The sequence below is a fragment of the Mus caroli genome, chromosome 10, assembly GCF_900094665.2.
Source record: "Mus caroli chromosome 10, CAROLI_EIJ_v1.1, whole genome shotgun sequence".
Classification (NCBI taxonomy): Eukaryota; Metazoa; Chordata; class Mammalia; order Rodentia; family Muridae; genus Mus; species Mus caroli.
In genome coordinates this window covers 88,269,572-88,282,011 of record NC_034579.1, presented here as the reverse complement: position 1 = coordinate 88,282,011, position 12,440 = coordinate 88,269,572, and the positions used below count along the sequence as shown (strand labels likewise).

The window sequence follows — 12,440 nt, the reverse complement described above, 5'->3', positions numbered from 1 at the left end:
ATGTCTCACACCCGGATTGGTTGTGCTTGGGTTATGCTTATCACCTCATTTGCATGCCTACATCTGATTGGTTAACTTCTCTCTCATCTGATTGGTTAACTTGTCTCTCATCTGATTGGTTAATTTTGGTTAATTCTCAAAACCTCATCTTGGCAAAAAAAACTTTACTGCCTATGTATGCGTGGTGGCCAGTGGAAGCCAGCACCACCCTGCAACGGCACATGTGGCTTCCCACAGTTCTGAACACTCAATACTGCTATTTTGCACTGTGCCCTCCACGATCCAAAAACACCCCCATTCAGATTCAAGACTTTTTTTTGGTATGTGGTGAAGTGCAGTGTGTGTACTGTACACACACAGTTTTCCTCTACTGTAGAAGAATATTGGTTCCATTATTGAAAACAAATGCTATTTTTCTCTACTGTCATCCCTTAACATAGATCAAATTAATATGTTTTTGGGTTGTGTTGTGATAGACTGTTCGGTTTTAAAAACTGTGTTTTGAGTTTGCTGATTATAGTCTCACAAAACATCATTAAATGAATTTTGGCTTGAGATTAGGACAGAATTTCCAACATTTTCCGAAGTGGCCTTAAATATACTTCTACCGTGTTGGACCAGCATTGGCGATTATAGAATCAAAATATCGATCAACTCTGAAAAGTGCTGAAGATGGTCCACATCCTGCCATATCCAATACTGGGCCAAGATTTAGCTTTTATTTAAAACTAAGCACACCCGTCTCATTAGTATGCAAATTTGCTTGAGTCTTTAGTAAGTGGTAAAATTAAATGTAGATAAAAATTGTTTTAAAATAATTTGGAGGGGGGAGCTGGGGAGACAGCTCAGTGGGTACAGTGCACTCTGTACAAGTGTGAGGATGTGAGTCTGGGTTCCCAGCACCCATGTAACAGCAGGGTGTGGCAATGGCCATCTGCAACCCCAGCAGTGGGGGTGGGGTAGGGACAGCAGTGGCAGAGATAGATGGGTCCTTGGAACTCACTGGCCAGCCAACTCAGCCAATCAGTGAACTCCAGACTGAGGGAGAGATCCTGCCTCAAAGAATAGGGTAAAGGGCATGGAGGAAGATGTGCAAAAGCAATCCCTGGCCTCCACATGAACTTGTACCCTTTGCACAGGTGCATAGAACACACACACACACACACACACACAAACGTACATACAAGCACACCTGCACACACAGACATATACATAGACACATACATCTATACAAGCATACATGCATATATACACACATACACAAACACAAGTGCATACACAAACGAAATGAAATAAAAAATGACTTACTATCAGCAAATGTTGAATTTACTAGCTTAGATACATATATACTTGGAGGTCACACAGCAATTTTTCAGACACAAAAGAATTGATAGTGGGATTCCTTTGATCTATTCTCTTATCTGTTTAGTATTAGCTACAGTCGCTGCGTATCCCACAGTAGTCTATCTACATTACACTACATATAAAGTAACTGTATGGGGAGAGGTAAGAGATTCTGCCACCTATGATTGTAAACACAAAGGAGCGATCGTAAAATGCTGTTAGATTCTGCTACTTGGTCAATTGTGACTGGACATTCTTCAATGTTCCAGTGTTTCTCTTACACCTGGAGTGCATGCGTGTGAGGAGGTTGGCTTTCATTGTCAACTTGACTCGGTCTACAATCACCTGGGAAGATAGTCTCAGTGAAGGCTGTCACATTGGGCTGGCAGGACTGTCTAAAGTTAACTCATCTCACCGTGGCCTCTGTGTCCCTGAGGTAGGGGGAGGGGAGTTTGGAACCACATTTGAGTGGGGAAAGGGACCTGAGCTCACAGCAGGGAGGCTGCTCTCTGCTCTCACTGTGGGTGGGACATGACTAGTGGAAGTTCCATCCTTGGCTTCCCCACAATGATGGACTGTGATCTGGAATTGAGGGCTGAAACAAACCCTTTTCCTCACGACATGGCTTTTTGTTGGAAGTGCTGGGTTAGGGTTAGGGTTAGGGTTAGGGTTAGGGTTAGGGTTAGGGTTAGGGTTAGGGTTAGGATTGGGGTTAGGGTTGTTACAGCCACAGAAACGAAACATGGATATGTTGAAACCAGAAAATGGTGCTTTGTTCTTTAGCATAGTCATTCTTAGCTAGACATCAATGACCAAAATTGCTTTCTCGCTTGTTTTCATTTCTAGGCAATATAGACCAAGAGTACGTTGGGCTGCACACACTCCCAGTTATCCATCTTTATTGCATTCTATTTTCCTGTATTTATGCATTTAGACATCACGTGACACCAGGGCGACACCAGGGCCAGAATGAGGGTTCTGCTTCTATGGTCTCTAGAGTCAGTGTTGTCCAGGACAGAGAATAGCCTGATCTCTCAGAGCTTTTGAGTCACCTGGGGAATTCTAGTGATTTTCTTTGCTTGGGGTTCAGGATGGGTGACCCATGGAGCAAACGGCCTGGAAACAGAGCTCAGAGGGCAGGGGATGCTAGGAAGGCAAAGGCAGCATCCTAAATCCCTCCTTAACAGGTCCTGGCCTTGGAAGAAGCTCATTTATCTAACTAAGCTCTACTTCCGCACAGGATGGGGGAAATGAAACCTGAACCACGGCCCTGCCGTGGTTCTTACACACCATCAAAGCAGTGCCTTGCAAACACCAAAGCCCCTGTGAGAAGCCCCCAGAGTAGACTGCTCAGGATCTGCTCACTCTTGGCCTTCCCGAGTGTGCACACATCAGTTGGCACCCCCCACATCATTTCCGTGTTCTTCATTTCGATTCACCCAAACTCGGCTTCCCGGGCTTCACTTCTGCTCTTTGCTATTCCAAGTCCTGACGAATAACCAGCCCCTCCCCTTGGGTTCAAGGAACAGGCCACACATCACTAACTTTCTACAGGAGACATATAGTTTTAAAGTTGACAGCCAGGGGTGGATGAATAGATAGGACACAGAATTTTTAAGAATTTAAACCATTCTGTATGCTACAATAAATACCTGTCCTTATGCATTTGTCTAAAGCCATATAGAGTGAAACCAAGAATATCCTTAATATGAATGATGCCTCTGGGTGATATGGATGATTTAACAATGTTGGTTCATCAGCTGTAACAAAGGTACCACTCAGGGGTCTGGAGAGATGGCTCAGTGGTTATCGTACTTGTCACTCTTACAAAGGACCTGGACCTGAGTTTGATTCCCAGCACCAACAGGGTGGCTTATGACCATCTGTAACTCCAGATCCAGGGAATCAGATAACTTTGTATTTTAAATCTTTGTGTTTACCAAGCACATATATGGTACTCATACATATGTAGGCAAAACACTCATACACATTAAAAATAAAAGGTACCACTTTGTGGGGGGATGTTGGTAATGCATGGGTGTGCATGTAGGGGCAGGATATTCAAGAGAAATCTTGATACATCTTTCTCAGTTTTGCTTTAAATCTAAGTGGTTTTTAAGTCTATTAATCTTACTTTATGCACCTGTGCACACACCTGTGCATGCAAACACACAGACACACACACGCACACACACACACCCCACATTATAGATATGGGCTCTGACAAATGTAAAAATTTAAGAAATCTAGTTCTTTTATTTAACACCAAAGCAAACATCAATTGTTTAAAAAATAATGGCACCTGCTTTGAATTCATTAATAACACCGCTGTGGGGAAGATCTACAGAGAAATTACAATTTTAGGCAGATACAAAACTATGTAGCTTCCCATGAGATGGGAATTCTCCAACAGAAGTTACAGTCAGCATTCCTGATGTTACATCAGAGTCGCTGCTATTGCCCCTGCGTATCTGAGACACATAGCACGGTTAGTTGAAATGTTTCTTTTAGGACAAACACAATAGACATGCTTTAAATATATGTGGACAGCAACATGTAAACCTCCCTCAGACTCCCAAGGAATTACACATCACTTCCAGACTCTTTAAGCAGAGAATTGTATCCATGGCAGAAAATGATAATTTGGCTTTATTTCTAACAAATTACCCAGTTCCCATTAATGACACGTTTTTAAAGCTCTTTATTTTTGATACAAACAAGCCAATCTAATTGTTTTCTGTGATTTGTCTTTTTAGACCCCTGAAAGGTTATCTGCTAGCTTTGAACCATCTCCCCCGAAGAAGCCGTGCTCACACCCCAGCCCGAGGTCAGAATTAAGAAAACGGGTGAAATAGGTTGTTTGATCACACACGTCCTTATCAATTAGTACGTTTGTGTTTCCAAACCCAGACAATTAGGTCTGGATTCGACATCAGAACAAAACAACAACAACAACAACAACAACCCTATGATAGATATACTGCCATTCAACACAAAAGTAATTTGGTATTTAAAATTCAACCCAAACGAGCCAAAGTAACTAATTATTGGGAGAGGGGGTTGGGGGGGAAGAGCTCCCTCATCTGCCTACTCCCCCCCCCTCCCCGCTCCACCCTGTGTTAGAGAAGTGGCCAGGCACTCAGGCAGTAAGAACTCACTGAGGTCATTGCTTAAAGAAAGTCAAGAGCTACAGAGTATTAAAGTGAATGAACACCAACAGACAACACAAGAACACCTGAACACTACTAAGCCACCAGCCAGGAGCTTGAGATGGGGAATCCTGCCTTCACAGTCCAAAGTCAGCGATAGCACTTGAGATCACCACTTGCTTCACTGAGTGGCTGTTTACTTTTTTTTTTAATATTTATTATTCTTAGTATTTTAAAGTTCTGCTCTGTCCTCCGTAATCACTCTTCTGATGATCGGCCATGATAACCGGAGACGCAGCGTCCAGCGTCTAGAAGCTCTCACCAGTGTTCCTAGGCGAACAGGCTCACTAACCTCCAACCGGCTCTTAACACGGGGGATGCACGAGATGTTTACTCCCAACGTCAAGTGCAAAACAAGATGCGCTGACTCAATTACAAATCGATTCCAATTCCAGGGTACCTCACAGCTCTATCGCTACCGCCAATTGTATATTTATACAATTCATTTCTTCAGTATGTATGTTACATGTTCAAGAGAGTGGGGTTATAGCCCTTGAGAGAATTAAGAACTGTTGAATCAACGTCTCCTTGAACTATACACTCTTACTAAAAATATCAAAAGCTTCACAAGCTTTCCGTGAGACCGAAACAAGTATGCCATAGAGCTGCACATACCCGGGCAAAGAAGGTGATCTGACGTCTAATGGGAAGCAATGAGCATCTAAGCTCTTTAGAAGGAATCCAGGATTTGGAGGCCCCACCCCTACCTCCATTAATTCACAATGGTGCCGGAGGCTTCTAACAAATTCTGTCCAAAGCTCAGTCTGAAGGGTGTAGAGTGTGCTGTTTTGGACTTTCTCAGCACGGAGAAGGAACACAGATTGCAGGTCTGGCAAGCGTCAATCAAGAGTGGTCCGGTTAGGCTGTGTAGGGGTGGGGCGGGTGCTGGCATGAGAACAGAACCTCTTCCCAGATTCTCTCAGAGCCCTAGCTAAGTCTCTTAAGGTTGCATTCAAACTCTTTCTGAAACCTGCTAGCGGCATTCACGGGCATCCCAGGCCCTGGCACGCCCTAAGTGCCACTTGGAAATATTCACAGATAGGAATGGGAGCCCAGCAGAGCCCAGCTTGCTTCAGGGTACAGGCAGATGGAGTCTGGGGCCTACAGGTAAGGGATCTGGCCAGTAAAATACAAGAATAAAAGAAGATCATGGCTCTCTCTTCCTCCCTTTTTTTTTTTTGGATTAGAAACCTCTGTCTCCCCTGTAGGGACAAAGCCATAGATAGGGGTGGTACTGGGAACTTCCCCATCCCTGATTTCAAACTCCTTTGTATTTCATAAAGTTAAATTTATTAGTTTTTTTTGGAGAAGCATGGCTCTGGAGTTGGTTAGGGGTGATGGTTAAATACTTTGTGAATTTACTAAAACTATGAATTATTGACTTAGAAGTTGGAGTGGGGGAGGGGCAAAGGTTAGAGCTGTGTGGGTCCCACTCACCTAACCTGGCCTTGTACTAACTTGCTACATCCCCAATGTGTGGTGTCCCTAAGGACATCCATTTGCAAGTGAAGCTAGTTAAATCTAAGAGAGGTTCTTCTGGAAGAAAGCATTTAAGAGTATCTTTTACACCTTCAGCAGGGAGGGGGTGGGGGTGGGGAGGACCAGAGTCCTGACTGGCTGGCTGACAGGACACAATAAGAATCTTCTCTCTCCTTTTGGTGGAGTACACAGAAAACCAGGTTTGTCAGTAAATGGCAGCCATCGAACAAGACACAGCAGCTCTTGCACGCTCTCTGCCCGGGCAGTGCATTTCTCCTGTGACCTCAGAGCTTATCTGTGTACCTAAGAGACAGACAGCAGCAACTCCACTCCAGCGCGGGACATAATTTTATTCCTGATGGCCTTTGCGTCCCTAAGGGACCCTCCTGCTCTCATCTGGGTCAAGGGCTCCCACTACTCTTGCCACCATTTGATTAGACCTAAAAGTTCACATCCCTCTTAGGCCCCCAGTGTCCTGCCTCAGCACACACTGTACACGCGCTTTATGAAGTTTGATTTTGCTGTCTCTGAGAAAAGAAAGTTGGGCAACATGAACGTCATTCGTTTTCATTTCCTGAACAAGCTTTGCAGTCTGATCCCCACAGACCCGCGAGTAAAGTGAATCACATAAAGTGCATCCTGTCGTCTCAGGGCATTTATCACAGTTAACAGTCACCAACGCACTGCCTCCCCAGGGATGCTCGCAGGACCCCGAATTACCAAAGCTACAGTTTGACAACAGCCCAGCTGAATGCTCGGAGGGCAGAGCACTGCTAACCACACAAGATGGAATCAGGTGTGCGGTGCCCTGGGCATAAGAGGAAAGCCCGGCTGTAAATCCCAGTGTCTACCTTGTAAAGTGCAGTACTACGGCTGGATAAGCAGGTATGATTCCCACGTTATGAGGACATACACCATTGACTGCTGTGAACACTGGGTACATAGTAGGGCACAGAGCCACCCGGGGACAGGTGGGAGAGATCACAGAGAGACTCACTGAGCTTCCATAGGCCCCCAGGAGCTCAACCCTGCCAGTTCCTGTTTGCTCACTTCCCCAAGTCCTAGCCATATTCTTGCTGGTCAGGGGAAACTCAGAACACAGCAGTTAGCAATCATGGCGCCCAAAGAACAAGGGCTTTGCTGTGCCCAGCTCGACAGGTGGGCTCGAGATGGGCTCTGATTAAGGCAGTGAGCCCCGTGAGGAGGACTCTGGGACAGTTTCACGTTAACCACGTACAGGGACAGTGTTGGCCTCTGCTACTGGGTTAAGAGTCTCTACTTATTTACACCGCACGTAGCTCTGGTCCTTCTCTCGCCGTCTTTGGCACAGCCGTCCATTCAGAAATTTTGGTAGTATGCACAGAGTTTCCTTCCAAATAAAAACTTTAAGAGGATGTGAAGGCAGGAAGCAGCGGCTCATCTCGGGATGATTATCCTTTCTATGGCACACAAGATATGGTCCCAGTTTTTGCAGAATATGGCGAGAAGAGTCACGGCAAAGAAGGTGCCAAGGATGTGGGAGCGGCTCTTCATCATGGGCGAGACAAACTTGGCCAGGGTGGACACACACACCAGGATGACGGTCATGAAGGCCAGAACCACGTTGATGCACTTCCCCAGCAGGACCTTGGCGTTCACGGCATCAGTCTGCAGGGTCTGCTGTTCCTGCTGATGCAGCTCGAGCTTAGAGATGCGGGTCTGGCAAGATTCCAAGGCTTCCTGCGGGCGAGAGGAGAGCAAGGGTCAGACATAGCTGGAATCACAGGCCTTGCGGGAACACGTGCTCAGATGTGCCCCAAGCTCCAGCTCAGAGCATCTACTGCCTCAGCAGATTCAAATCCCCAAACCAACGGTGAGAGGAAGTCATAAGGCAGGAATCCCAAGACTCCTACGTGTATTCAGCCATAAAACACCATAAGGGAGGAGTTACGGTGGTCTACTTTTGTTTATTTGTTTACTGTTTTTGTTTGTTTTTTTTTGGCGACAAGGTCTCTTGTGAAATAGCCCAATCTGGCCTTAAACTTCCAATTCTCCTACCTCAACTTTCCCAAATGCTGAGATTTGGGGTTACAGTCAAATAGCATCAAACCTGGTCATAAGGGTTCATTTCTCAATGTGTTCATACTTGAGATAAGGTGACATGAAACACCGGTGTCTGTTGGCCCTGTCAGGAGGGGACAGAAAAGGGGCGGTGCTGGAGCTATGTTCTGGGATGCAGGCTGCTCAACCCTCATCTGTGGTATCTGCTCTTTCCCTCTGCCACTCCACCGCTGGGAGCTTGTGTCTGTGGAGGATGCAGATGCTAAGGGGAACGACTGGACCAACAGCAGGCCACTCTGCTTCAATCAGCCTTGTGAATCTATTCCTTAAGTCAGCAGCAGCCCAGGCTGTCTCTCCAGGCCCAGTGCAACCTGATGCTTCACTTTCTAAAGCGACATCACATGGGTGACTCGGAGTAGATCACCCAGCCTGGCTATTTCCTCAGAGGCTGACTTGCACATCTACAGAGATTTTGGAAAATGCCCCTCTGCAGCTCAGTCACGAGTATGTTTATGGAGTGTACCTTACCCTGCAAGCAGGGACCCTGCGTCCTCACACCCCCAACTCTTTCTCTTAGAACACCACTTAGGCCTCTTATGACAGAAACAAAGCATCCTTTGAGATGTCTCTTGTCCAGTCATCAGCTGGCTCTGCCGATGCAGCTGGCACTCACTGTCCATCTTAATTAATATTAACCTCTCTTGCAGTCCCCACTCACTAGGGATCGCCGGGACCTCTTGCTTGCTGTGATTTGAATTTCACATGGCGTGTTCCATAATCCATATTCCCTGCCACAGTCCATGTGACTTTTGAAAGATATACATCTCTGACATCCCTCTTCATAAAAGACCTTTCGGAATCTTGCTTGGTCTGTGTGCAGCCATCTTATCCTGCCTTCATCCACTGCTCTGGCCACACTGACCCTTTCCAGGTTCCAAAAAAATGCCTGGGGGACTTTGTCTGTGCAGTACCCACTGCCGGAAACACTTAAGCATCCCCTCTCTTCACCAGTGGATCTGCCACACGTCTGAGGTCTCATCTCACAGACATTCCCCGAAGGAAGCCCTCCCTGACCCATCTTGTCTCTAGTCAGCCTTCCTGCACAGCTGAGAGGCGCCTGAGTTGCATACGGTCAGGGACGAGGCTCACCCTGCCCTCATTGTCCACTTCAGAACAGCAGTGCTGCACGCAGCAGGTGGCTGGAGAGCCAGGGTGCCAGTAACAGGAATGTCAGCTCGCAGAGGAAGAGCCCACGCCTCCTGGGAGGCAGTACGGCGTGCCTGCTCCTCCACCAGTCTGTTGTGGCAATCATTTGCCAATGTGCTTGTGCAGCTGCGTGCGGTCACCTTTCCAGGCTTTAAGCGGGTGTAATGGCTCCAACATTGATTTGCTTCTCTCCCGCTGAATATACTCGCTGGGCCAAAGAACAGGGTTCTCTGTTACTATAGCAACTTTCATTATACTAGGCTGCCGACCAAAGGATAAAACTTTCTCAGATCTTCACATTTAAGAGCTGCTGGCTGCCAGCACTAACAGGCAAGTGCAGAAGGGCGGGCTGGCTTTCAGCTATGGGGCCCGGGATTTTTTTTTTTTTTCCCTTTCTGTTTTAGATATGGCGTGAAAAGGGTGACAGATCAAGACAAAGGACTGTCATGTTTGGCCCTTTCACTCAGTTTTCATTTAGTTTGAGGTCCACATCTCCTCAGGCTCATCTTAGAATTCACATTAGAATGGCTACCAATGTCTTACTCAAAGAAAAATCTAAGAAAATCAGGTAATGAATTGTTAAGGCATTTCACCCATGGCATGGAAAGATTTCGCCCCATGATAATTAGGATTTCTTTGGTTGAGTGTTTAACTTGTTTTATAGGAAAATAGAGGGCGGAGTTATCTTTAGTAGTTTAAACTGGATATTCAGGATTTTAAAGAGGATGAGGGGGATCGGTCACTTAACAGCAAAAACTGTGGGTCTGTGGGCCCTTGCTATGTGCAGCATGCCAGCCTATCCCATTGGAAGCTCACTTCCAAAAACCACAGACACGGGGACCAGAGAGATCAATGGCTAAGAGCCTTGAGGAAAGTTGCTATTTAACAATAAGATAAAAGGGACCCTGGCATTAACTTCTTGGCTGTTTATTATGAGTCTGGCGAAGACGACTCTGGTACCACAAATATCTGATTCTATTTGATCTGCTTGACTGTTTGAAGATGAGGAATCAGAGGCGCACAGCACTGACTTAGCCAGGTTCACACAGAGACAGAGTAGTAGAGCCGGCTTTGAACCTCCGTGACCTCTGTCATTGACAGAGCTGCTCTCCATAGCTCTGATTAGAGGTGCAGCTGAAAAAAAAACGTGGAAATGAACTCCTCAGAAGTTCAAGTTCCTTTTGTGGGGGCCCTCCCTTGATCTGACCTCCTTGCTCCCAGAATATGTTTCTTAAAGAGCAGAGAACAATGTTAATCCAAACCATCCCCTAAACGAGGAAACGGTGTGTTTAGACACCACCCAGTGATATCCTAGACCTGTTCTAAGATAGGACGGCCGAGGGCAGGTGGGATGGCTCAGTGGGTAAAGCACTTGCTGCCAAGTCTGGATTTTGATTCCTGGGACCCACAAGGTAGAAAGAAGGGACATGACTCCTGTTCTCCAGTCATCACGTGTGACATGAAGCTGTGACATGCATGTGCGCGCACACACACACACATGTAAGTATAATAAAAAATGTTTTATATAGAATCACTTAACAGATGAGAGTTCCGTCTCCCAGGTCAGTCAGTGGGGACTCTGAGGCTCCTCACCCAGGGAACAGAGAGTGGTTTCTCAGTGTCCTCTGCTCTCTGGGGACAATGCTTCCCATCAGTTCTAAAGCCCCGTTTCCCAGAACTGTCTGAACGGGCCTCTAGCATCAGCAAACCCAGACTCCACCAGTGCAGAACCAAATGCCTGCAGCAGAACTGCAGCATGTGCCCCAGGGAGGAAGTGCCGTCTCTGATGCTTCAGCCTACTGCCTTATAAAGTGGGGTAGCCTTCCTTAAGCTCAGAAAGTTCCCACCGACTACAGAGAAGATATGAAAAAGGGCATTACTGTTGTTGGTTATTGTTATGATTTCTTTCAAAAGGTGACCGAGAAGCCCAGGGCTCTTCCATAGCAGCCTGGGGACCTCGGGAGCAAGTCCTGCATGGGCTTTTGTTTGTGACATAACTGTTACATAGATCTACACATCCGTTCCTGCTAACCTTCTGGGCCTTGCCTTTCCCTTTCAGTTCCGCCTTCTTAGTCACTCCTAAGGGACAATTTGCAAGGCCTTGTACAGGTCACTTCACCTTTTTGTACCTCAGTCTCCAGATCTGAGAAATGGGATTAACAATAAGAGTGATTGCAAAGGGCTATTGAGTAAGTACCAAGTACAGTGGTTTAGTAGGGGCTGGCAGTCATATGCTCGGCGATTTCACAGATAAGAAGCAATTGCTTTATAGATGAGCAGACTTGAGGCTTGCTCTGAGCCAAACAGTTGCTAAATAATAGACTCGAATCCAAAATTTACCAGGGAATGTTCAACTGCTAGCCCCTGCTCCCTGCTCCTATCCTGGCCAGCGAGCATAGCTGGACTGGATTTCTGGGGCACTGTAGCGTCCTTGCTAGAGCCATCTATCTGGTATACTGTTAGACTACTCCAGCCTCTGCAAGAAGCTTCCTGAAGGCAGATTGCCTAACAGGTGATGTTTCTTAATATTTTGGAGTTTTAAAAATTAGGTTAGTGGTATAGCCACTAGTTAGGCAACTGGGTAACAGGGGGGACATAAGCCAGCAGGGCCAGGGAGTGGATGGGAAATATCTATATATAGAGAATGAACATCTTGCCCCTCATGATGGAATGCTTGGGGAAGTGTACCGGGTTAGGATGTTGAATGAATTAAAGCCTGGAAAAATCCTACATCGGGGTCTGCCCAGGAGGGGACCCATACCTGGATGTCCCTCGAGCGCTCATAGGCCTGGTAGGCCACCTTCTCCTCAGCGCTGGCCAACTCCTGCTTCAGGTTGGCTGTCTCATGTTGGTGCAGCTCTGTCAGGTCATGGAGCTGGTCTTCAAGTCGCTCATACCTTAACAAAAACAGGAGCCATAGTGAGCACGGGGCACAGGTGTTCCAACAGCGTGGTCTAGAATGGGGCCCTTGGCTTGTTTTCATCCCCTGGAAGACTGTTTTTCTGAAAGAGTTGGTCAATTTGTGGGAAACACAATTTTTGTCACCCCTGAATCCCAATTCTAGGAGGGACCTCTGTCTACAGTTTTAACTGTATGTCCTCAACTTTCAGGCTTTACCAAGATCAAACCTGTTTTGTTTTTTCCCACCCATGCCTGACCAGT

At 46.5% G+C, this 12,440-nt stretch overlaps 1 protein-coding gene across 7 annotated transcripts in view; it reads right to left on the bottom strand.

Moving 5' to 3' along the window:
* Positions 1-3,576: 3,576 nt before the first annotated feature.
* Positions 3,577-12,440, bottom strand: part of Tmcc3 (transmembrane and coiled-coil domain family 3) — a 269,722-nt gene continuing 260,858 nt past the window's right edge. For all 7 annotated transcript variants that reach the window (XM_021174097.2, XM_021174098.2, XM_029482300.1 and 4 more), the window contains 2 exons: positions 12,040-12,175; positions 3,577-7,751 (listed from right to left, as the gene is read on the bottom strand). In XM_021174097.2, coding sequence (XP_021029756.1) covers positions 7,449-7,751; positions 12,040-12,175 — 439 coding nt within the window. In that variant the 3' untranslated portion in view covers positions 3,577-7,448. The remainder of the gene's footprint in view (positions 7,752-12,039; positions 12,176-12,440) is intronic.